Genomic DNA, 25,668 nt, shown 5'->3' on the forward strand with positions numbered 1-25,668 from the left:
TTTTATCTGAGTCGTGTTTGTATTCTCTTGTCTTTCAAGGAAGGGATCTAGTTATTTGTTTTTTCCACCTCTTGATTCTCAAATGGCTTTGTTGGACCTGCTTTCACGGATTAACACCTGTCAGTAATTTTTTTTCCTGTCTTGTCTCTTCAGGGCTGTGCTGTTTCTAATTTTTTGTTCCATTTTGTTATCAACTAGCTAGTTCAGTGTAATGGACTACCTTCACATAAAGTGAACATTAGTTCTGCTCCCCATGTCTACTTTTTGTTCAGTCTGGGCTCCCACATTCCAGGGTGGGTCTTCTCTCCCCAATTAAACCTTTCTGGAAACAGTCTCATAAGCACACTGGAGATGTGTTTCCATGGTTATTCTAAATCTAGCCAACTTGGCAATGAAGATTAACGTTCACATAAAAATTCCTTTAAGGATATTGAGCTGGCTTGATGGGTAAAGGTGGTTGCTGTGCAAGCCTCATGACCTGACTCAACTTAAAATTTGATTCCCAATACCCACACAGAAGAAAGGAAGAACCAGTGCCCCACATGTCCTCTGACCTCCAGTCACAGGCCATGCTCCTCCTCCCTTATACACTCAAATATGTTTTTAAAAGTACATGTGTATACATATGCACACACACATTGTTTTTTAAAGAACAGATGGTCCCAGCACAACAAAGGCAGAAAAAGACAACAGCTCTGAGGATAAGAGCAACACTTTTATTATCCCTTTAGTAACCTTTTTCCCAAATCCTCGAAGCTCAGTCCCTCCTTCCTTCCATAACACAAAACCTTCCAAAAAACAAAGCAAGACAGCATGGGAGAGCAGGAGAAATGTTTTTATTTGAAGAGCAGTGTGGACATGAAAGACAGAAAGCAAGGAAGGGGATCCAAGGGACCAGCACCTTTCTCAGCAACCCCTCCAGGGGGCTGCCTAGAGATGGGCTGGCAGGCCCAGGCCCAGGCCCAAACAAGGCCTGGCAATCCCTTGGGAGAGGGTGCCTGGGAAGGAGGGAGGCAGGAGGCCTGGGGTTCCCACGGAGAGAATGCAAGAAGCCGCCTGGTCTCACCGATCCATGCTATCATCCGTAGGGCTGGAGAAACAGGTCTGTAACAGCTTTTCACAGAACTCCAGCTCCTCCTGGATCAGGGTAAAAGAAGGGTCCTGAGCACAAGGGCGAACCTGCCTCCTATACATTCAGCAGCCAGAACCTTCCCCTGTATTTCTTGGCTACCACCTTCCCACTCCGGTAGCCTGGGCTTTCCCAATGACCAATATACCAATCATGATCACCTGCCCTGCTCATGGGTTTCTGAGCACCAGACATAAGAGCTCCCAGACGGGTCTGTCTTCACATTAGCCCCATGGCTCATATATCCCTGCACTCAATACCCATAACCCATTTGTGGAAGGGAAGAACTGATGCCTACAAATTTTCCTGTGTGATCTCCACCCATACACCATGACACATGTGTGCCCCACACGCACTATTTAGATCTTTTTAAGCTCTATTTTTATGGGGATGGAGTAAAAAATGTTTGTGTCAGTGTATATGTACTCATACATGTACATGTGTGTAAGGACTTAGAGGGTCCCAGGAGCCAGCCATCCACCTTGTGTGTGTGCACATTATGTGTTTGGGTATGAGTGCACCAGTATGCACATGGGTGTGGACACCAGAGGTTAACAAGTATCTTCCTCAACTGTTCTCCATCTCTTTCCCTTTTCTCACAAAGTAGCCTGGGCTGGCTTGGAACTCACTCTGGGTTGGCCTCATACTCACAGAGCTCCACCTGCTTCTTCTTCCCCAATGCTAGGATTGAAGGTGTATGCTAGCCTCCATCTCATTTCCCAAGACACACTTTCTCAGTGAACCTGGAATTCACTCACTCATACACATGAGTCCCAAGGGATCCCCTGTCCCTGTCTCCTGAGTGCTGAGGTCTTAACTGTGCACCTGGGGTTTGAACTCAATTCCTCCTGCTCACACAGCAAGCACTTTGCCAATTGACCCATGTCCCTGCCTCAAACACTTTCCTATAGCAGTGTCTGTAGTAGTGAGAGGCAACTACATCAGGATTTCAAGTTTGAGACCACTTTGAGCTAACACAGTGAAAATGCAACTAGAACAATAAGAAGAGGTAATTAAATCAATGAGGCCATAAAGCTATCCCCATTCCACTCAATAGAGCTGTGATCGAAGAAAAAAGAAAAGCTGTCACCAGGAGTGAGTCAAAATAAAACCCTCTTGCTGGGCACAAGAGTGTATAACCTACAATCCCAGCACTAGGCCTGGAGTGCTCTACACAGGGACCAGGCTGGCCTCTAACAACAGACATCTACCTGCCCTTGCCTCAGTGCTACCCTGTGTCTTTATGTTTGAGAATTATATATAAGGCTTGGTCTCTTTGCCTGTAGATTGTGGGGCAAAGCTGAACTTGGAATAATTCAGCTCAGGGTCTCCTGGGAGATAAATACAAATGTGGCATGTAGGGTCCCCACATTGTCCACCTGAAACCAAGCCAGGCTGGTCTGTAGCATCCAGTGCTCTATGGGGACAGATATTAAGGTCACAGGTTCCTGGGATGAGGTCAGGATAGACACCTGCTAAAACATTACTACTGTCCCTCTGTAAACATCAGGTGTGTCCACAGAGACACAGATGCAATAGAAAGGGCATCGCTGGTGCACATTTGCTATGCTTAATTTTGCTAAAATCCACAGCGTTGAAGCAAAGGGTACTTCACAAAATGAATAATCAGAGCTGGCAAGATGGCCCAGCAGGTAAAAGTGCCTTCTGCCAAGCCTGATGGCCTGACTTTGATTGTTCTGTGACCTCCACACAAGCACTGTGGTACTTATACATGAACACTCCTACACACACAAATGCATCCACATACACCCCTACGAATGTAAAAAACCAAATAATAGAGCCTGGAGAGATAGCTTGGTGGTTAAGAGCAATTGTTTTTGCTGGGAACCTGGACTCAGCTCCCAGCACTCACAGGCAGCTCACAACTACCTGTAACTTCAGCTCCAGGGGTTCCGATGCCTTCCACTAGCTTCCAAAGGCAACCCCCCCTCCCCAATACATACACATACAAACACAGACACATAAATCTTTTTAATTAAAAAAAAATTTAAAATAATCATCTAGATCAGGAAGTATGAATACTAAATTAACTGTGATCATTCATTACTTATCTAGTAAGTTAACCATTCTTATCTATTTAATTTATTCACCCATTTAACTGAATATTTAAGGATGTTTATTACTTTTGTGGTACATAATACCTAATCAGTTTAATTCTTCCCCACTCCCACCGCCCCCCCACTGACACAGCATGTGGTTCACAGTGTCAAATAACAGGAGAAAACACAATAGGGAGAGAAGAAAGGCAGAGACAAGCTGAGCTCACAGGAACAGGACCCCAACCCCTACCCTCCTACCTGGTACTCCTCATGCTGCTGCAGCAGCTGGCAGCGATGACGGAGCAGTTCCTCCAGGCCCAGCTCAGGCTCCCGGCATTCTCGAACACCCTGAGGGAAGTCTGTCACAAGGCTATGGGAGGACACAGGAGCAAACCTTAAAACCTCATCTGCAATAACCTAGCCCTGCACCACTGCTTCTATGGGAGCCAAGGCCCTATAGTGAGTCTTTGGCTCCCCATCTATAAAACTGCCATCCACCTGCTTCACATCCTAGCAGTGAATGTAAGGTTTGGATGGTGCCTGCTATGATGTCTATGCTGGCTCCACCATGGTCCAATGTGTCCAACTTTTGACACTGTGACACACACATTGTTGTCAGCTGTCATCTACAAAGACCATGCTAGAGAATGATATGATTGATTGGGTTATTTTAAGAAATCTTGGTTGAGTGGTAGTGGCACCTGCCTTTAATTCCAGCACTCAGGAGGCAGAGGCAGGCAGACATTTAGACAGTCTGATCTACAGAGTGAGTTCCAGAACAGAGAGGGCTATACAGAGAAATTCTTTCTTGAAAAAGCCAAAACCAAGGAAGGAAGTAATGAAGGAAGGAAGTAATGAAGGAAGGAAGGAAGGAAGGAAGGAAGGAAGGAAGGAAGGAAATCTTACAATGTGGGAGCTGGAGAGATTCTTCAGTGGTTAAGATCACTGGCTGCTCTTCCAGAGGACCCAGGTTCAATTCCTAGCACCCACACAGTGGGTCACACCTGTCTGTGATTTCAGTTCAGAGTTTCTGACACTCACACACAAACGTACATTCAAGGTTTTAGTTTACCGATGAACATAATATAAAATGATATATATTTTAAATTATATATAATATATATTATATATATGAAATCTTACAGTGCTTTAAGTTTACAATTCTGTATTGGGCAGTGTTGTGTTTTATAAAAAGATAAGGAGAGAGAAAATGTGTTTGGTGGATGTGTAGTTAGGTATGGGGGAAAGGGTACTTCCAGAGGCCCATGCTGAGGCATCCCTTCCTCCTGAGGGACCAGCTACACAATTCTGTAGTATAGAATAGAGTTTATTCAGGGCATGGAGAGGGCAGTTGAGAGGGTAGTAAAGACAGAGAAAGGCAGAGAAGGGGGAGGGAAAGAGAGGGAGGGGAGAGGCGTGGAGGCCGGCCATAAGCAGTCTTAAGCACGTGGAGAGAGGTGGAGGAGAATGGGGAGAGGGGGTAGCCTCTTTTATAGTGAGTCAGGCATACCTGGCCTTTGCCAGGTAACTGTGGGGCAGAGTGTAAACGAAATGATAACAGGCAGCATTCTGGGCACATGTGGCCTAAGGCCTGCAGGATGAAAAGGCCAAGAACACTAATTTGTTCACCCTGAGAACTGTAAGAAGGGTTTCTCCCTCCGAAGAACTGAGAAAAGATGCACTGTGTGATCCCTGCACCTCTCTGACCTACAATCTTTTTGTCTCCCACAGAGTTAGTTCCAGTGCAGGGGGGTCCCAGTATAGGAACAGACTAGTGCCTGAGCTGCTCTTTCTGTGGAAAACTCATACAAGGCCCTTTCCTCCTAGAACCCCAGCACACCTACCTGCACAGGGCTCCAAGCACATGCTCATGGAAAGGACTGTGTTCTGTCCTCACAAGGGCCACCAGCTGCTGGACCATCCCCATGGAGCAAAGGGTTCCTGGGGGAAGAGCTGTGGGAGTCAGGAAGGACGTTCCCATACCACTCCCATGTTTCCCAGATGTCTTTCTCAAGGCATCTGTTAACCTGTCAGCCAGCTCACCTTTGTGCTCAGGGTGGCCCACCAGCAGGTTCTGCAGCAGGAATGCTGACTTGACCTTGAGCTTCTGCACTTGCTGCTGCATGGCCCGCATCAGCACTGAGAATCCATCCAGGCGGAGGAACTGCAGCAATCCAGCCTCCTGCTCTCGGACAAGACCTGGAGAGAGAAGCAGAGCTCTGAGGTCCCAGTCACCATGGCCTCCATCATCACCAACATGCCTATCGTGATGACCATCAGTACTATACCCATCACCACCATCGCAGTCACTACAACTATCAACACCACCCATTCACTATTATCATCAGTGCCATCACAATGAGCATCATTTCTAGCACTATCATCCCCAGCAGCAGCACCACAATACCATCACCATTACTAAACCCATCAACATCACTGTCACCACTGTGACCACCACCACCATTTCCATTAACCACCACCATCCCCTCTATCACCATTACTACAGCCAGGAACAACACCCTCACCACTATATCACTATTACCTCGGAAACCAGCGTTATCATCACTACGTAATTGCTACTTCCATCCACCCAGCACCACAATCACTGTTAACAGCACTATCATCACAATCACCACTTCGACCATCAGTACTATGACCACCATGACCACTATCATCACTATCCACTGTCAGCAGCAGCAGCAGCAGCATGACCACCACTGTCACCATCATATAGTAAGTAGTTCACCATCATAACCCATATTTCACTCTCTTAATGCATATAACTCAGCAGTTGTTAGCATGTTTACAAGCAATGCAACCACTGCTATCACTTGACTCCAGAACATTTACATTGTGCAGGTACCCAGTGGATGACACTCCCATTCTCAGTTTACTTCCTGCTCTGCCACCACGGATCTAGTTTCTTTCCCTATGGATTTGCCTACCTTGGATACCTCATATGAATGGACTCACACAATATGGAACCTTTGTATCTAGTCTTGTTCACTCAACTGTTTTCAAGGTCCATCCATGTTATAAATCCTGTAACTACTTCATTTCCTCTTACAATAGAGCAATACTCGATCATAGGGGATGTAACTTGTCTTTTGCTACTTGGTGGATTCTTCTTTCTTCCATCCTTCTCCGGCCCTTTTCTTTCACCCCTTCAATCCCCTAACACTGGATAAAAGAGGAAAAAAGGATAGAGAGGAAAGGAAAGAGATCCCTCAAAAGATAAAGTCAGAGATTGGAAGGGGGGCGGACAATGTTTTTGTTAGACTACTTCCTGCTGATTAAGGCGTTGAGTTCCTTGGGGCAAGATTGATCTTCAATGTCAGTATCTAATTTCTTCTTGTTTCTTCTTTGTGCCCACTGACTACTTAACAAACCATGACCAACAGTAGCCAACAACCACCCCTGCCTCTTGGAACCCCGAGCATTTACATATCCTCTGATAAGTTCCCGAATTACAAATGTCAAACAATCACAGAAACTATCTGCAGCTGGTAAAACCACGCCCCTGTTAGAGCATGAGGCAAATCATAGCTGCTTTGGATAATCTGAAGCAGTCCCATTCCCCACACCTGGGATTAAAACGAAAACATATTCTTATAATATTTTCATGTTTTTTAGAGAAGCCAAATTTCCAAAGTCGTCGCTAGAGAAGCACACGTTTTTATGCAGTTACCTTTTGCTTTTGACTTATACCCTATAGGTAAGTAGGTTCCCTTGGGCTCCCATTTTATCTATTTGCTCATTCATTCAGCTGTTTACTTATTTTGGGTCTTTTTCTGTTTGTGTACATAATACGTGTATGTATATATGTGTTCTTGTGTATACATATGCACGTGCATGTGGAACTCAGCAGTCATGTCTGATCTTGTCCAGAATCACTGCCCACCTTGTTTATTGTGACAGGATTTCTCACTGAACCTGTAGCTTCCCCAGTCACAATAGGCTGGACAGCTAGGGACTTCCAGGGACTCCCCATTCTCTGACTCCCCTGCTCTGGGATTACAGCCCCAAGCCTCCATGCTTGGCTTGTTACATGGGTACTGGGCATCTGAACTCAGGTTGTCATGCTTGCAAGCATTTTACCAACTGAATCATTTCCCCAGACCTTATGGGTTTTAAGATGAGGTTTCATATATTTCAGTCTGGCCTCCAACTCACTCACAGCCAAAGATGACCTGAACTCTTCTTAGCCTTATTCAAAATTCAGGCATTATAGGTATGCACCAGCACCACACATGGCTAAAATTCCATTTAACATACAAGGCAGCCAGGTCAGAGCATAAATGATCTTTCTTCTGAAGGCAATGAGGATTCTGAGCAGCCTCCAAATAGGGCAACAGCCAACTAGGGATGCGTCTGCAGAAAGCAAGCTCCTGAGTAAGCTCAGACAGAAGTCAATGCAAGTTCAAGGCCACTAGGTACTTCACATGTACCAAGTGTGACTAAGAGCTGGGCTGTCCCCTTTCAAGTTCATTGAAATATAAAGTCCACAACCGGGACGGCTGTAAATTTTTCCACTAAACACAACTCTGTTGTTTTAGTAAAACTATACACCAACCTTTGGAAATTTTATACCTAAACTGAAATATGCTGAGTGTAAAATGCATGCCATGGACTTCTGAGACTTAGCACGGCATAAAGACACAAAGGATCTCATTTTAGTTCATATGTAGGGGCTAGAGGGATGGCTCAGCGGTTAAGCTCTTAACTCTGGGGCTGCTCTCCCAGAAGACTTGGGTTCACTTCCCAGCACTCATGCGGTAGCTCACAATCACCTGTAACTCCAATCCCAAGGGATCTCCTTCTAAAGAGTCAGGCACCAGGCTGGCCAGATGGCTCAGCGGTTAAGAGCACTGGCTGCTCTTCCACAGGTCCTGAGTTCAATTCCCAGCAACCACATGGTGGCTCACAACCATCTATAATGGGATCCCATGCCACTTCTTGTGTGTCTGAGGATAGCGATAGTGTACTTGTATATAATAAGTAAATCTTTAAAAAAAAAAAAAAGAGTCAGGCACCAGACCTACAAGTTAATTGCACAGGCACATTCATGTAAAATACCCATGCACATAATATTACATACTCATAAAAAATAAATTTTAGGGGTTGGGGATTCGGCTCAGTGGTAGAGCACTTGCCTAGCAAGCGCAAGGCCCTGGGTTCGGTCCCCAGCTCCAGAAAAATAAATAAATAAATAAATATATATATAAATTTTAAAAATTTAAAAAGTTGTCTATATCCACTAAGTGCTCCTATACATAATAGTTAACTCTTTTGGCTTTCTTTTTCAAAAAGATATATACATATATATATATATACACACACACACACACATATATATATGTATGTATATGTATACATATATGCATGCATGCATATGCATATGCTTGTGCATGTATGCATGTGAGTACATGCGCCCCCCAGAGGCCAGAAGGGAGAATCAGATGCTCTGGAGCTGGGGTCATAGGCAGTTACAAACTGCCCAATGTGGATGCTAGGAACCAAACTCATCCTCTGCAAAAGCAGTATGCTGCTTTAAAACAACGACAACGACGACAACAACTGAGCCATCTCTCTAGCTTCTTTGTTTTCTTTCTCAAGATAGTGACTTACTACTTACTGTGTGTTGTTAGGCTTGCCTTAAACTCATGATTCTCCTTCACCAATCTTCTAAATGCTGAGATTACATGTGTTACCTGAACTTAATAAAACATCATTTTAGACAAAGGAAAGAGACTTAGGGCTCATTCAGCAGTTAAGAGCATTGGCTGCTCTTGCACAGGATCCAGGTTTAGTTCCCAGCACCTACATGGTCGCTAATGACCACCTCTAACTCCAGTACCAGGAAACTGAATGCCTCTTCTGGACTCTGGGAGTTGTGTTGTCGTGTGTAGTTTTTTTTTTGTTGTTGTTTTGTTTTGTTTTAGGGTTTTTCTTTTTTTTTTTTAGTTTGGTTTGGTTTTGGTGTTTTGTTTTGTTTTGTTTTGTTTTGTTTGAGATGGGGTTTCGTAGCCCTGACTGTCTAGAACTCACTCTGGAGAGCAGTCTGACCTCGAACTCATAGAGATCCGCCTGCCTCTTCCTCCCAAGTGCTGGGATGAAAGGTGTGTCCGGGCATTGCTCAGCTGTTTATTTTTAATAGAAGACTGGTTATAGTGGTGTGCACCTGAAATTTCAGTGTTTGGAAATGAGAGGACTTCTGTTAGTCCAAATCCACCCTGGTCTACACAGCAAGTACCAAGCCAGCCAAGACTATGTAGTAAGACTCTGTCTCACAACAAAAAGAGTCCTAGCACTAATGGCAGCAGCTAATCTGCACACGCCTTTAATCCCAGCACTCCGGGGGCAGAGGCAAACAGATCTCTCAGTTTGAGACCAGCCTGATCACTGTATACAGAGTGAGTTCTAGGACAGCCAGGGCTGTTTCAAAGAAACCCTATCTCAAAAATAAATAAATAAAATAAAAGATAAAAAAAGCTGGTCATGGGGCCAGAGAGATGGCTCAGCGGTTAAGAGCATTGACTGCTCTTCCAGAGGTCCTGAGTTCAAATCCCAGCAACCACATGGTGGCTCACAACCATCTGTAATGGGATCTGATGCCCTCTTCTGGGGTGTCTGAAGACAGCTACAGTGTACTTATATATAATAAATAAATCTTTAAAAAAAAAAAAAAAAAAAAAAGCTGGTCATGGTAGCACATGTCTGTAATCCCAGAACTCAGAATTCAAGATCCATCTTCAATGACATGAGTCTGTGGCCAGCCATGGCTACCTGAGACCCTATTACAAAAACTAAAACTAGATAAGAAAAATAACAACAGTATTTCATGGGTAGGGGACATGAGGCACCACAAATTCAACTGGTAAACATAACCTCCAAAATATGACCAGGAGGAAGGATGGTCCTTTAGCCTAGGGCTTCTCCACCTGGACATGGTAAGCATTTAGGGCTAGGCCAACTATGCTGTAGGAGGGACCATGAGCATGGCTAAATGAGGAATAGAGCCCTGACCTCAACTCAGACAACGGAAAATACTCTGGTCATTCATTGCCAGTGTCCCTAGAGGGTACCTGTCACCTTTCCACAAGGACCTTTGCTTACTTACCTCAACCTTTATTCTCATCTAGGTCATTACCACAACCCTCATTCACCTCCCGCCTTCCACGAACCCTGCCTGAGCCCCTCTGCAACAGGGGAAAGAGAATGGATGCTACTGCTCTCAACTGACAGCCAAGGTCATCAACACCCTCTGAACTTCTCCCTTAAAAAGGCTACACTAGGGGTTGGGGATTTAGCTCAGTGGTAGAATGACTGCCTAGCAAGCACAAGGCCCTGGGTTCGGTCCTCAGCTCTGGGAAAAAAAACAAAACAACAAACAAACAAACAAACAAACAAAAGGCTACACTTACTCTGTTCTGAAAAGCAATGAGCTGGCAAGACAGAGGAAGGCTAAGTGAACATTACTACATAAGAGACCAATCCAACACTCGCTAGGTTCCAACTATATGGCTGTAGAGGTTTGAATGAAAATGTCCCCCATAGGCTTAAAGAGAGTATAACTATTAGAAGATATGGTCCTGTTTGAGGAACTGTGGATGGGCTTTGAGGTTTCAAACACTCAAGCCAGACCCAGTATCACTCTCTCTTCCTGTTATCTGTCGATCAAGATGAAGAACTCTCAGCTACCTCTCCAGCACCCAGCACCATGTCTGTCTGCATGCCAAGCTTCCCATCATGGTGATAATGAACTAAACCTCAGAACTGTAAGCCAGCTCTCATTAAATGCTTTCCTTTATAAGAGTTGCTATGGTCATAGTGTTTCTTCACAGCAATAAAAACTCTATAGAGACAGTGGCATTCCAGGAAAGTCATTGCTCAGGTTAAGGGTGTAACATCCAGGCAGGGCAGAGAGGTTCTAGGCAGTGAAACGTCTATGTATGGTTCCATCGTGATGGATACATGTCATTAGATGCCTATCCAAACCACAGAGTACACAATATGAGCTACAGACTGTAGATGAGACAGCAATGTGGTTTATCAGTTAGAGCAAATGTAACTCTGCTGGGGTGCTGATAAGGAGGGAGGCTGTGTGGGCACAGGACAGAGGGTAAGAGGAATCTCTCCATACCTCCCACTCTGGTTTGCTGTGAACCTAAATCTGCTCTTGGCTGGGGAATATAGCCCAAGACTTGCACAGCATGTACTCAGCCCTGGGTTTGAAACCCACCAAACTGGGCATTTTGGTGAAAGCCTGTAGTTTCAGCTCTAGAGAACCTCAGGCAGGAGGCCCAGAGGTCAAGGTCATCCTTAGCTACAGAGCCAGTTTAGGGCTAGGCTAGACCTTATAAAACTGCGACTTACAAACAATGATGACTTAGTGGTAAAGGTGTTTGCTGTTCTTTCAGAAGACCTGAGTTCAATCCTCAGAACCTACAGCAGGCAATTCACAACCACCTGTAACTACAGCTCCAGGGGGTCTGATACTCTCTTCTGAACACTAAGGTACCTGTTCTCCCAAGTACATGTACACATACACATATAATTAAAACCAAAACAGGAAGATCATTGCAAGTTTGAGGCCTGCCTGGGCTATATCAGGTTACAAACCAGGTTACACTAGATTACAGTGAGACTCTGTCTCAAAAAACAATGGGCCACCAAGATGGCTCAGTAGGTAAAGGCACCTCCATCAAGTCTGATAACCTCAATTCAATCCCCAGGAACCCATTGTTAGAAGGTGAGAACCAACTCCCACAAGTTGCCTTTAGACCACCACACTTATACTATGGGCACACATGCCCATGCAAATGTAAAAAATATGTGGTAGCACACACTTGTAATCCCAGTAGGAGGTAGGGGGATCATGAGGCCTTAGCTACATAGCAAGTCTGAGGCCAGCCTGGAATACACAGGACCCTGTATGAAAAAGAGAGGAGACAAGACTACTAAGACAGCTCAGAGTGTAAAAGCAGTCTGCAGTACAAGGCTGACCTGGAGATCCTCAGGTCCCTCATAAAGGTAAAAAAGGAAAGCTGTTGCCACAATTGTCCTCTAGCCACCACATACGTATGTCAATGGCACTCACTGCCCCCTCTCCTAAGGCAGTGGTAGCACACATCTTTGACCACAGCACTCTGGAGTCAGAAGCAAGAGAATCTCTGAGTTCAAGGCCTGCCTAGCCTACAGAGCAAGGGTTACACAGAGAAACCCATCTAGAGGGCCCGGTGGGAAGAGAAAAAGCAGCAGCAGAAGCAGGGATCACACCAACAGGAGATGCATGTATGTCTCCCTATCCTTCCCTATCCCTTCCCCCACCCTAGGCCTGCGCACACTTGACTCCAAGTGACCCATCTCTGAGTCTTTCTGAAACCCTTTCTCTGTGCAAACAAAGAACCACTTACAAAAGTGAAGTGACTGGGCAACCAAGTCTGTGTCCTCACAAGAGAGGGGTAGGAATACAGTAATGTCCCTGCCTTAAGCAGTACGAACCCACGTGACTAAGCCCTACCGGTTCCTAGCACAGAGTCCTGGAAAGCAGCCACATAACACCATACTATAAAGCTACCCAAGGAAGGGCAGACACCACTTGACTGTGCACTCTAAAGTGATTATGCAAACTCTACTTCAGAGTAAAATGGCAGTGTTGTTTTGTAGCTCCCCCAATGCATTGGAGAATCCACCATGCCATGGGGCCACTCAAGCAACCTGAGTCTTCTTGCCTCAAATGCTTCCTTCAGCAGCAGGCAACCTAACAGACACACAGCCAACACCAGAGGATGCATGTGGGCTCAAAGGCAGTATTACTGCTATGGTCCACTGCCTGGTCAGGGCCTCATAAAGGGCAAAAATCAAAACCTACGTAAGTGGACTGCTCTTGAGCCCTGACTCCCAAAAATGGTAAAAGATGACAGTCACTAGTGTGTAAAGAAGAAAGAGGACCAAAGCAGTCCAAGATCAGCTGGGCAGAACCATCCAAATGGTCTGTTACCAGGTACCTGCAAATGAGCAGAGGAAGAGAGGCTTTGCACAAGTCTGTATATTACATACACACAGAGACAGAGTTACAGAAACATGTAAGTACCATGTACAAGGGGACCAGGTGGTCTGGGACAGGGGACTTTTCTTTCTTTTTTTAAGATTTATTTATTTTATGTGTATGAGTACACTGTTACTCTCTTCAGACACACCAGAAGAGGGCATCAGATCCCATTACAGATGGCTATGAACCACCATGTGGTTCCTGGGAATTGAACTTAGGACCTCTGGAAGAGCAGTCAGTCCTCTTAACCTCCAAGCCATTCTTCAGCTCCGACAGGGGCTTTTCACTACAGAATCTATGTACCTGCCAGACTCTGAGCAATGTAACTTTTTACAGATTTCTGCTTTGTCTTCATTTTCTTTCCCCCTTTCCCTTCCCTACCTCCTTCTGCCTCCTCTTTCCCCAGACTAACTTTGAACTCACTATATACACAAGGATGACCTACACAAGGATGACCCTGAACTTCTGATCCTCCCCCTCCACTCTTCACCTCCCAAAAGCTGATAAAGTCACAGGCATACGCAACACTCCTTTAGGTGGCTTTGGGTGTTACTTGGGGTCAAACCCAGGGATTCCTGAGAGCCAAGCAAGCACTCTACAAACTGAGCTACATCCCCAGCTGTCTATCATTAGCCTTGATCCTTCAAAATGTAGCCCAAGACAACCTCAAAAAAATTTTTTTTTTGAGACAGGGTAGACTAGGCTGACTCCAAACTCAGAGATTCACCTGCATCTGTCTCCCCAGTACTGGAACTAAAAGCATTAGACAGCTGACCTCAAATTTCCAGGCATCCTCCAGATCAGCTCCCAAAGGTTGAATCACAGATGTGTCCCAACATTCTCAGTACCCTGTATTCTGAATACTATAGAATGTCTTCATTGGAGGCACAGGATGTTTAAGACACATTCTCCCTGTAGACCCTAGGGTGTCCTACAACTCACAGAAACCCTCCTGCCTCAGCTTCCCATTTACCAGAATTATAGGTGAGTCATCATGTCCACCTTATTTAATGTCTAAAAAGTGATTGGAACTGGATAGGCTGGAGACACAGCTCGGTAGTTAAGAGTACTTACTACTTCCAGAAGACCCAAATTCAGTTCCCAGCACCCCACCAAGTGGTTCCCAACCACCTATACCTCCAGACCCAGGGAATCCAATGCTTCCCTGTGGCACTCATGTGGGCACACACAGAAACAAACACATATACACACAACTAAAAATAATTTTAAAATAGATTCTAAAAAAAAATTAATAGAGGCTGAAAAGATGGCTCAGCCATTAAAAGCACTTATTGCTCTCACTGAGAGAACCTGGATTCAGCTCAGAGGCACCTGTAACTTGAGTTCAAGGAGAAGGAAGCACTACACACACACACAGACACACGCACGCAGGCAAAAAAAAACTCATGCACATACACATAAAGAAAAAAAACACAAGTGAAGCTTTGCAGTTCCCTATGTAGCTCCAGATCAAACTGTAGCAGATGTAGGGCACAAAGTCCTTTGCCCTACCCTAGGGCTAGGGTATCCTGTGTCTGTCTCTTCATGTTCCTAATTTGGGCATTACTTTCCAGAGGCTGCCCTGCTCCAGACTTCCTTCCTGCCTCAGATTCAAATCCTTTCCCCCTGTTGAAAGGCCTCTCCTACCCAAGCCTTCCGTGTTTTTCCTGCCAGCATCTATGCCCCAGTAGCATCTGCCCATCTACTGAGAACAAGCACATGGAGACCATGGCTCAAGACGCAGGGGAGGGCAAACGAAGGAGGATGTGGGTTAGAGGCCCCTCCTACACACCTCGTTTCTCTTTTTCTGCCTTTCCCCCTCTCCTTGTCTCCTCCCTCCACAGTCTAGCTTTGTAACTCTCTTGGACCTCAAACTCATGCCAATCTTGCCGAGTCTTGGAATTATAAGTGTGGGCCGCTTTATATATCCCATTTGAATCCCAATGTGTAACTTCTACAGCAAAGGAACAGTCAGACTAGGGATGCATATCAGTTGGTAGTAATAGGATGTTTTCCTGGCATTCACAAAACCCTGGGTTCAATTCTCAGCAGCTCAAGAACCATGCACGATGGTGCATGCCTATATTCCCAGAGCTCTAGAAAGATACAAGCAGGAAGATGAGAAATCAAAGGTCATCTTGTGGTACAGAGAGAGTTCAAGAGTTCAACCTGGTCTATATGAGATCCTGTCTGAAAAACAGAAGGGAGCCAAAGGTGGTGGTGCACACCTTCAATTCCAACACCTGAACGCAGAAGCAGACTCCCTAAGCTCAGTGCTAGGTAGTTCTAGGACAGCGAGGCTAAACCAAGAAAACCTGTCTTAAAAAAAGAAAAGAAAGGGTTGGGGATTTAGCTCAGTGGTAGAGCACTTGCCTAGCAAGCGCAAGGCCCTGGGTTCGTTCCCCAACTCCGGAAAAAAGAAAAGAAAAGAAAAGAAGAAACAAAGAAAGGGAAACAGCTGACCTTGCAGAGATGAACAAGGAGTCCCCATATGTCCTTGCAAACCCACCCCCAGGTACATACCCCAAGACTGTTCCCCTGCTCACAGCAGCAGAACAGCCAAAAGGCTGAGACAACCCAGACTCCTACTGGCAGATGAACAGATAAACAAAATGTGCTTTGTCAAAGCAAAGGAATGTCATTCAGCCATAAAAAGGAATGAAGTACTGACGCATGCCACAACAAGGATGAACACTACACTCTGTGAAAGAATCCAGAAGCAAAAGGCCATATGAGGCACACCGTTCAGTTTACAGGAGATGTCATGAACAGGCAAATCCTCAGACACATTAAACAAGAACCTGCAAGAGCTGGGCTCAGTGGGCTATGGCGAGGGACTAAAGCATGCCTACAGAGCCCAGCTAGAAGTGATGAATGTTATAAAGTTGACAGGGGGTACTATACCGTACACTCTACAAGGATGGATTTAGCTGGGCCTCATGGCATAGGCTATAATTCAACCTACTTGGAATATGGATGCAAGAAAATGACAAGTTTAAGGTTTGCTTGGACTGTAGAGTGAGTTCAAGGCCAACCTAGGAAACTTAACAAGATCCTGCCCTCAAAACAAAAAGGTAAAGAGAACTGGGGACATGTTTCTGGGTACTTGTTTACCATATACAAAGCCCTGGGTTTGATCTGCAGAACCCCATAACTAAACGTGGTGATACATGTTTGTAATCCCAGCACTTGAGAAATGGTGGCAGGAGAATCTGAAGCATATGACTGTAGGGGAGAGACTACAGGACTCCACCCTTCCCTTTGATATTCTAGCCCAACTTCTGCTGGGGAAAGGAGTAGGAAGAACCATAGTCCTCAGTGCTGGAGTCACTGGTAAGTTGCCCTTGCTCTGGCAAACAAGCACCTACCTGATGAAACCAACCCTACTTAAATGCAGTGGATCACAAAAGCAAAACGACACAAGAGACTTGAAAGTAGGAGGGAGACTTGTTGGCAGAAAATCTTTGTGAGTTCAATGTAAGCCTGGTCTATAGCTAATTACTAGCCAGTCAGAGCTACATAGTGATAACCTGTCTCAAAAAAAAAAAAAAAAAAAAAGAGTTCGAGCCTCGTCCACATGACACATTGCCTCTTAAAAACAAAAACAAAAAAAGCAATATATATATATATATAATTTACATTATATAATGTTACATACAATATTATATAATATATAATTGTATATGTTTAATACACACACACACACACACACACACACACACACACACACACACAATATCATAAAGGTATTTGCTACCAGCCTGAGGACCTGAATGGTGAAAGGAGCTACATACACAAAATATATAAATTACAAAAGTAAACCGGAAACCGACGTAAGAGCCCCAACAGGAATTTTTTCTGTTCTCAAGCTGGCACCTAAATCTGCGCTACACTTCTGCCCATGCCTTGGCTTCCCTGCTTCACAGCTGTGAGGACAGACAGCATGCACACAGAGCCACTACGGTACCCACTGAGGACTCTGCCCTGTCGGAAGAAGTGCTGGTTGTTATAACTGGGCAGTGCTCTTGTGTCTCCAGTTGGTGGACACCACAAACAGAGCCCAGCATTGGACAGTATACAGGATATCCCCAAGACAGAAAATGAACTGACCCCAAACATGAACAAGGACTCTGATATGTATGAGAAGCTCAAGCTGGAACACAAGGTCATCTATCACCACTATCAAGGTAGAGTTAGTATCTGGCTCTGACTTCCCTACTGTGGCTCTTGCACCTCACAAAGAGTCCTAACAAGAATACAGATAAAATATAAATGAGGTATCCCAACCTTTTCTCCCCTGTGGAGCCAGCAAGTCCCACCCCTATGGTCAACACTGGCCCCAGACCCTCCCCGTCTGATCTTGGGACACTCACAGGAGATGGCGAAGAGAGCCTTGACTCGTACCGTGTCGCAGGAGTCCCGGTCGAGCAGCCGAAGTAGCTTACGCAGGGCACCCAAGCCCAACACCTGCTCCTGGATGGCTGCAACATTCTGACTGCACGTGCCGATGAGCTGTGCTGCCCTCCAACGCAGTCCTGCAGCTCCTGCCTCCAGGTATCGACCCACCAGCAGGTGCATGCCTGACAGCTGGCAGAAATCTAAGGGCAGGAGGAGAAAACTGTCAAAGCCCCCAATTCAAAGGTTGACCTCTCATTCCTCAGAATTGAGACAAGGTGTGAGACAGACAGGGTGTGAGAGGAAAGGCTGATGAAAGGGTGTGGGGCTCACTCGAGGATGATGAAAAGATATGGAAGTGAGGCAGGTCTGGAGCTAAGGCTATACAGCTCAGCTGGTAGAGTGCTTGCCTAGCCTTCACAGAGCCCTGGGTTTGAGTCTCAGCACCACATACAACAGGCACAGTGGTACAGTAGCACTAAGGAGGAAGCAGTAAGGTCATCCTCAGCTACATAGGAAATATAAGGCCTTCCTGACTTACAGATTGGGAGAAACTGGGGGTACATGCCTATAATCCCAGGTACCCAGAAAGCTGAGGTAGAGTAGGGTATACTAGTACACTCCTTTAATCCTAGCACTTGGGAGACAGAGGCAGGTGGATCTCTGTCTGTTCGAAGCCAGACAGGTCTATGTAGTAAGTTCCAGGACAGACAGCTGCATAGTGAAACAGTCTTAAAAAAAAAAAAAAATCGAGACAGGAGGATTAAAAGTTCTGCATGGGGGGTTAAGGATTTAGCTCAGTGGTAGAGCGCTTGCCTAGGAAGCGCAAGTCCCTGGGTTCAGTCCCCAGCTCCGGAAAAAAAAAAAAAAAGTTCTGCATGGGCTTTATAGGGAATTCAAGGTCAGTCTCAGCAACTTTCTAAGATCTTGCCTCAAAGTGCAAAATGCAAAGAGAGCTAACAATCTACAGTAGGCTTCTCTGACATGTTTGAGGTCCTCAATTCTATCCCGAGTACCATACACAAGAAGTTCTGAAACCTGGAGGTGATATTGCAGAATACTGAAAATGTTCTGAATGCTGCCCAGTGTGCAGGCACAGGCCTGTAATTTCAGCACTTAGAAGGTATAAACAGGAGAACAGCCATAAATTCATCATCAGCTAGGATGTTATAGACAGTCTCAAAAATAAATAAATAAATGAATGAATAAATAAATAAAGGGTGGGCAGTAGTGGTGCATGACTTTACTCCCAGCCTCAGAAGCAGGTGGGATCTGACTTCCAGGCCAGCCTGGTCTACAGAGTAAGTTCCAGGACAGCCAGAGCTACACAGAGAAACCCTGTCTCACAAAACCAACATCCCTCCCCAAAAAAGTAAAACAATAAATAAATAAAATAGATGAATGCTACAGAATTATAAACTTGAAACAGTTACTTTTGTTTTGTGACTTTTTTTTTTAGATTTATTTATTTTATGTATGTGCGTACACTGTCCCTGTCTTCAGATATACCAACGGATCCCATTACAGATGGTTGTGAGCCACCGTGTGGTTGCTGGGAACTGAACTCAGGACCTCTGGAAGAGCAGTCAGTGCTCTTAACCTCTGAGCCTTCTCTCCAGCCTGTTTTGTGACTTTTAATATTTACATATTTATTTCTTCAGTGTGTATGTAGGTATGCACGTCATGTATGATTATAAAGGTCAAGCCTCTGGGAGGTGTTTCTCTCCTTCCACCATGTGAGTTACCAGAATTGAACTCAGATCACTGGGTGGCAATACTTTCCCACTGAACCATCTCACTGGCCCACTGTGATTTATTTACCTTGATAACTAAATGAGGTTTAAAAACTAGGCCTGGTGATATACACCTGTAATACCAACACTGGGGTAGTAGAGGAAAGATCAGGAGTTCAAAGCCAACCCCAATTACAAAGCAAATATGAGGGTAGCCTGGGCTGCCTGAGAATTTGTCTCAACAATAACGAAAGGAATATTGGGCTTGAGGAATGGCTCAGTGGTTAAGAACACTTGCTGTTCTTGCAGAGGATCGATGTTCAGTTACCAACACCCACATACAGGCAGACTGCAACTGCCTGTAACTCCAGTTCCAGGGGATCCAAAGCTCTCCTCTAGCCTTTGAGGGCACCAGATACGCACGTGGTACACATACATACATACATGCAGGCACTCACACAGAAACATAAAATGCCTTTAATCCCAGCTTTCAGAAGGCAGAGGCAGGTGGATATCTACGGGTTTGAGGCCAGCCTAATATATATACATAGTGAGTTCTAGGCCAACAAGAGAAACACAATGAGACCCTGTCTCAAAAAAGAAAAAAGAAGGGGAGGGGGAGTGGCTAGAAAGATGGTCCTGTGGTTAAGAGCACCAACTGCTCTTCCAGAGGTCCTGAGTTCAATTCCTATCAACCACATGGTGGCTCACAACCATCTGTAATGGGATCCAATGCCCTCTTCTGGTGTGTTTGAAGACAGCGACAGTGTACTCATATAAATAAATCTTTAAAAAAAAAAAAAGAAAAAAAGCTGTTTGGGATAGCAAATGCCTTTAATCCTAGTACCTGAGAGGCAGAGGCAAGTAAAATATCTGTGAATTTAAGACCATCCTGGCCTACAGAGCTCAAGCCAGCTAAGTCTACGAAGTGAGATATTGACTCATTTAAAAATAAATAAATAGGGCTGGAGAGATGGCTCAGCGGTTAAGAGCACCAACTGCTCTTCCAGAGGTCCTGAGTTCAATTCCCAGCAACCACATGGTGGCTCACAACCATCTGTAAAGAGATCCGATGCCCTCTTCTGGTGTATCTGAAGACAGCTACAGTGGACTTATATATAATAAATGAATAAATAAATAAATAAATCCATATATATGGATATATAAATGTGACCTGTGACCTACAGAATACACCTTGACCCTGGATACTGCAATACCATTGCCTACCCTAGACCCACACATGTCCAGCCCACTCTTCTTTAACAGGGGGATATCTATGTGTTCTGACCACAACAGCACCATGGTACCTCCACCTTTGCACTAGCTATTCCTACTGCCTGGAATGCTTTTTGGCAAACCAGGAATACTCCATGATACCCCATGACATACCCTCACTCATATCTCTGATCAAACACTCTACCTCAAGGCTGCCCCACATTACCACTCCACCCCAAACCACCTCCCTTCCCACCCTTGAGAAAGTAGCAAGCAAATTAGGGGTGAGTATCAGACCCAGGACTCATTAGAAAGTAGCAAACAAACTTGTCACCATAGGGATTTGGTGGAATATGAGGAGGGCTTTGTTCCTGTGCTAACGAAAGGGAGAGGCCAGGAGGAGCCAGTGGCTCAGTCCAGGAGAGCAGGGACAAGGGCTGAGCCACACAGGATGTGGGACACTGGTGAGAGCTGGGGGAGGGGGGTACCTGCCGCATTGTCCATGTTCTCGCACAGGTCTGCCAGCAGCTCTAGTGCCCCTTCACGCTCCTGCTGGTCAGTGGCCAGTTCAGCTTCACCAGCAGTTGGGGGTGTGGCCTGGGACAAGACCCGGAGGCAGTTCTTCATCTGCTCTACCTCTTCCCGCTGGCCTCGGAAGGCAGCTGACATGGCTTCCTGCAGCCATTGGCGTCTCTAGGGAAGAAGGGAAAAGGGTGGGGAGAGAAGAAGTCTCTCAGTGATTGCCTAGGGAGTGACACTAACAGGGACAGCCAAATTCCAGGGCTGATGGCTCTTTCCATCAACAAGTATCTAGGAAGCACAGGAGTCTCTCATTCTATAGTGCAATCAGGCTTCCAACTCACAGCCATCTTCCTGTCTCAGACTCCCAAGTGCTGGGGTTAACAAGCATGAGCCACCATGCCCAGATGGTTACAGTTTTAGTCATAACTTCTTTTCTAGGTACTAGGGAGTCAATCCTGAGACGGACTGGTTACAGAAAAGAAAAGTATTGTTCAGGGTATGTGCGTGGTAAACAGAGAGAAGCTAGAGGTAAAAAAAAAATACAATATGTAATGTGACATGATATGGCAGTATGACAAGCTCTGTATGGTAAGATGAAGACAACGGAGGATCACGAGCGTGGAGGTTGTGACAAATGTCCTGAGAACTACATGCAGTTTGAAAAGCATCCCTGGCCTGTACTTGCCGCCACCACGTTAGGACAAGACCTGCTCTCTAGCCATGCCAACTATTGTCTGGAGAACTAAAACAAACAAACAAAAACCAGAAAGGGTAGAGAATGAGGAGAAATCAGCAAATGGCACGAGAACAAGACAAGGGAGCCCAGAGGAAGATCAGACACTATACTGTCCCCAAAAGGGAGCTTCAGGACTGAAATGGCTAGCATAGCACACACCTGTAAGCCCAGGATTTAGGAGGTGTGGGGGAAGGGCACAGGAAGATAGAAAGGGTAAGGTCATTTAGGCTAGCCTGGTCTGTATGAGACACAATCTCAAAACAGGAAAGAAAAGGGGAAGAGGCTGTAAGGCTTTGAAATCACACTCCAGGATAAATATCTCATTGCTCTGTGCCCGTTTCCTTCTTGTGTCATAAAGATTTAATGATACAACTTGTATAAATGTTTCTATAACTTAACTGAGTTACTATAATATTCTATGTATCATAAATGTCAGCTAAAAAGAAATTACATGTAAAATTCCTATCAACCTTCAGGACAATTCTGTCAGGTTTGATTATGGCTATTCCATAAATTAAAAAAAAAAAAAAATCAGAGACAGAGAAAGGATATGACTTGCCCAATCAAGGTCATGGTTGGCAACTGGCCATGCCCAACCATACAGTATATTGTGTACTGGTCAGTAAAAACTGGAACATCAAAACTGCCTGATGGGGGTTGGGGATTTAGCTCAGTGGTAGAGTGCTTGCCTAGCAAGCGCAAGGCCCTGGGTTCGGTCCCCAGCTGCGGAAAAAAAAAACAACAAAAAAAAAAAACCTGCCTGATGAAACACTATCATTGCTATTATTATCACCATCAACTAAAAAAATGATTGGAAACTTTAGGATTGGAAAGATTAAATAATATACCCAAGGTCATACTTGTGAAGACAAGGCTGAATCTAGTTCTGCCTGGGTCCAGAAAACCCAGACTGATCCTGCCTTCCAGTAAAAGGCTGTGTTCAGACACTTCACAGCTGACCTTCAGCCTACCATGATGCCACATTTAGACTCTAGCTCACACCCAGGAAGACAACAGCTTCTAATTCACTTAACCACTCTTCCTAAGACACTAATATCCCCAGGACTCTCATCCAAGGTTCTTAGGTTCTCATACTTTACCTCCTCGCTCATGGGTTCTGGAGGAGGGTCTGGTTCCTCAGAGCCTGCAGTAATAGCCATCTGCAGCAGGCCTTGGAGGTTCCGTGGAAGCCGAGGGTTGCCTGAGCCCCCCGCCGAGGAGCCACTGCCCCCTGACGAGCAACCCTGGGAGGCCGGAGGCAGTGCGAGGGGGAGGCGATTGCCCCCTGAGCCTTTGTCTGCCATGGACTTTCTGTGAAGGAAGAATGTGTTGAAAAGAAATTGATGGTCACCGGTGAGGCAGCTCTGGCGTCGGGATGGGTCGATTCCTTAAGGTCTGCTGAAAAGGTGGAGTTTTGAAGGTGTTAGGAGTCTCCTCATGATCCCAAAGCATTCTGGCTGCAACCACATTAACCATAGCCCCCTTTCCTTCCCTCATACCAACAGGACCCTTCCCCAAATCCGACGTCCCTCCTTACTCCCTAGCAACAGGCCCCACCCACTCCCTGGCAACGAGCTCCCCCAAGCTCCCCAGCTTGCGTCCTTGTCTCTTAGCAACCCCACTGCCCCGCCTCCGTGGCAACAAGTCTTCCCTCAGTCTCCTTAGCAACAAGTCTCCTCCCTTGCCTTTGAAGAGGGGCGCCCCAGTGGGGCTGATCTCACCTTGCCCGGTCTAGAGCGGCCACCACGCCTAAAGACAGACTCGCCTGCACCTGACTCTGTTGGACGCCGCCATCTTTGCCGGAAATACGCAGGTCTCACTCGGAAGTGCCTCACCCCAAGCTGTTTGCCCAGTTCTAAGCAGCACCCCTAGGCGGATGCGGCACTTAGCTCCGCCTCTGTCTACTAAGCCTTTCTTCTTGCCACGCCCCTACATTCGCGCTTTTGTTATAAGCCCCGCCCCCTAGCTCCTCTATGTACCTTAGCGAATACGACACTCTCGTGGCGAGCTCCTCCCCTCCCAGACATAGGCCCCGCCTATACTCATATCCCCGCCTCTGTTCTAGGCGTTTCGGCCTGACCCAGTCAAGCCCCGCCTCTTAGTACCTGGAACTTCAGCTTGTCCTGTTCGGCCACGCCCCTGCGTAGGCCACGCCCCTTCTCTGCTTCTCAAGGGTTTTTGTTCCTCACTTAGCCGATTTTAACTGCAGTTGCTCTTATAGAGTCTTGGCATATCGCCCCTAATATCCCACCTTTGTAACCTGAGACTCAGTCTCATCTTTTTTTAGGCCTCTGTTTCCCCACTTATTATCGGTTTCGATGTGGAATACTCTGAGTTGTGTATATATGTCTTCATGTGACTATGCATGGTTTGTGTGGAAAGTCACATCAGCTGTCTTCCACCTTTTATCTTCACCTCGTTTAAAAAATATTTTTAGAGTTTTCTTTTAAAGATTTATTGTTTTTAATTATGTAGTGGAGGAGGAGGCGGGTGCATGTAAATGCAGGTTCCCATGGGGCCAGAGACATAGGATCCCCTAAAGCTGGAGTTACAGGCAATTAAGAGACAACCAGTGTGGGTGCTAGGAACCAAGCTCAGGCCCTCTGCAAGAACAGTAAGTACTTTTAACTGCCAAGCCACCTATCTCTCCAGCCCCTCACATTATTATTGTTGTTGCTTTAATTTTTGTAAATTTATCCATTTACTTGTATATGAATGGTTTATGGTTGGTTGGTTGGTTTTTGGGTTTTTGTTCTGTTTTTGAGACAGTGTTTCACTGTGTAGTCTTGGCTGTCCTAGAACTGACTCTGTAGAACAGGCTGGCCTCAAATTCACAGAGATCCACTTTCCTCTGCCTCCGGAGTGCTGGAATTAAAGGCATGCACCACCACTGCCCAGTGTGAATGCATGTCTTGCCCGCACGTATGTATGTGCACCATACCCATGCCTGATGGATTGCCAGGAACTGGAGTTACGGATGGTTGTGAGCCATCATACGGGTACTGGGAATTGAACCTGAGTCCTCAGCAAGAGCAATAAAGTAACAAGAGCTTTTAATCATTGAACTATCTCTCATTGAACTCTCTCTCTCTCTCTCTCTCTCTCTCTCTCCCTCCATCCCACCCCACTCCTCTTTTGTTTTTCATTTTGGAGTTGGTTTGGTATTTTGTTGTTTTGTTTTGATGATGCTCTCAGTATGTAACCTTGGCTGGCCTGGAGCAGACATGACCAGGTGGTCCTACAACTCATAAATATTCACATGCCTTAGCATCCTGAATGCTGGGGGTAAGAGTGTGCACACCCACCTTGCCTTATTTTATTCACTTTTATGTATGAGTATTTTACCTACATGTATGCATATATATATATATATATATATATATATATATATTGAACTCTGGACCTCTGGAAGAGCAGCCAGTGCTCTTAACCGCTGAGGAATCTCATCTGCTCCAGACTTTTTATTTATGTATATATGTATATCTATGTACAGGTATATGCATGTGAATATAGGTGCTATAGGAGGCCGGAAGAGGGTTTTATATTCCCTGGAGCTGGAGTTACCAATAACTGTGAGCTTCCTGACATGGGTTGTGGCAACGGAACTTGGGTCCTCTGAAAGAATAGTACTCATCTTAACTGCTGAGTCATCTCTCCAGCCCTATTTTTTATACCAGCTGGCTATTGAGTCCCAGAGAATCTTCCTATTTCCACTTGTCAACAAGCATGTACCACACAAACACCCTGGGGGTGCTGGAGATCAAACTCAGGTCCTTTATCAAGTGCAACAAATATTTTACTATCGAAGCTGTCTCCCTAACGTC

General features: G+C 45.5%; 1 protein-coding gene across 2 annotated transcripts; it reads right to left on the reverse strand.

The window, feature by feature from the left end:
- Positions 1-816: 816 nt before the first annotated feature.
- Hspbp1 (HSPA (Hsp70) binding protein 1) lies at positions 817-23,819 on the reverse strand. Of its 2 annotated transcripts, none has more exons than XM_032894484.1 (8): positions 23,566-23,819; positions 22,945-23,239; positions 21,075-21,279; positions 17,617-17,841; positions 5,233-5,388; positions 5,034-5,130; positions 3,448-3,559; positions 817-1,137 (listed from the first exon to the last, which is right to left on the reverse strand). In XM_032894484.1, the coding sequence occupies exons 2-8, from the start codon at positions 23,146-23,148 to the stop codon at positions 1,063-1,065; spliced, it is 1,074 nt and encodes a 357-aa protein (XP_032750375.1). In that variant the 5' UTR covers positions 23,149-23,239; positions 23,566-23,819; the 3' UTR covers positions 817-1,062. The 2 variants fall into 2 exon arrangements, with proteins under 2 accessions (XP_032750375.1, XP_032750374.1); XM_032894483.1 differs by having other exon boundaries at positions 22,945-23,242; positions 23,566-23,698.
- Between the last annotated feature and the right edge of the window lie 1,849 nt (positions 23,820-25,668).

This window comes from Rattus rattus, chromosome 2 (genome assembly GCF_011064425.1).
Source record: "Rattus rattus isolate New Zealand chromosome 2, Rrattus_CSIRO_v1, whole genome shotgun sequence".
Lineage (NCBI taxonomy): Eukaryota > Metazoa > Chordata > Mammalia > Rodentia > Muridae > Rattus > Rattus rattus.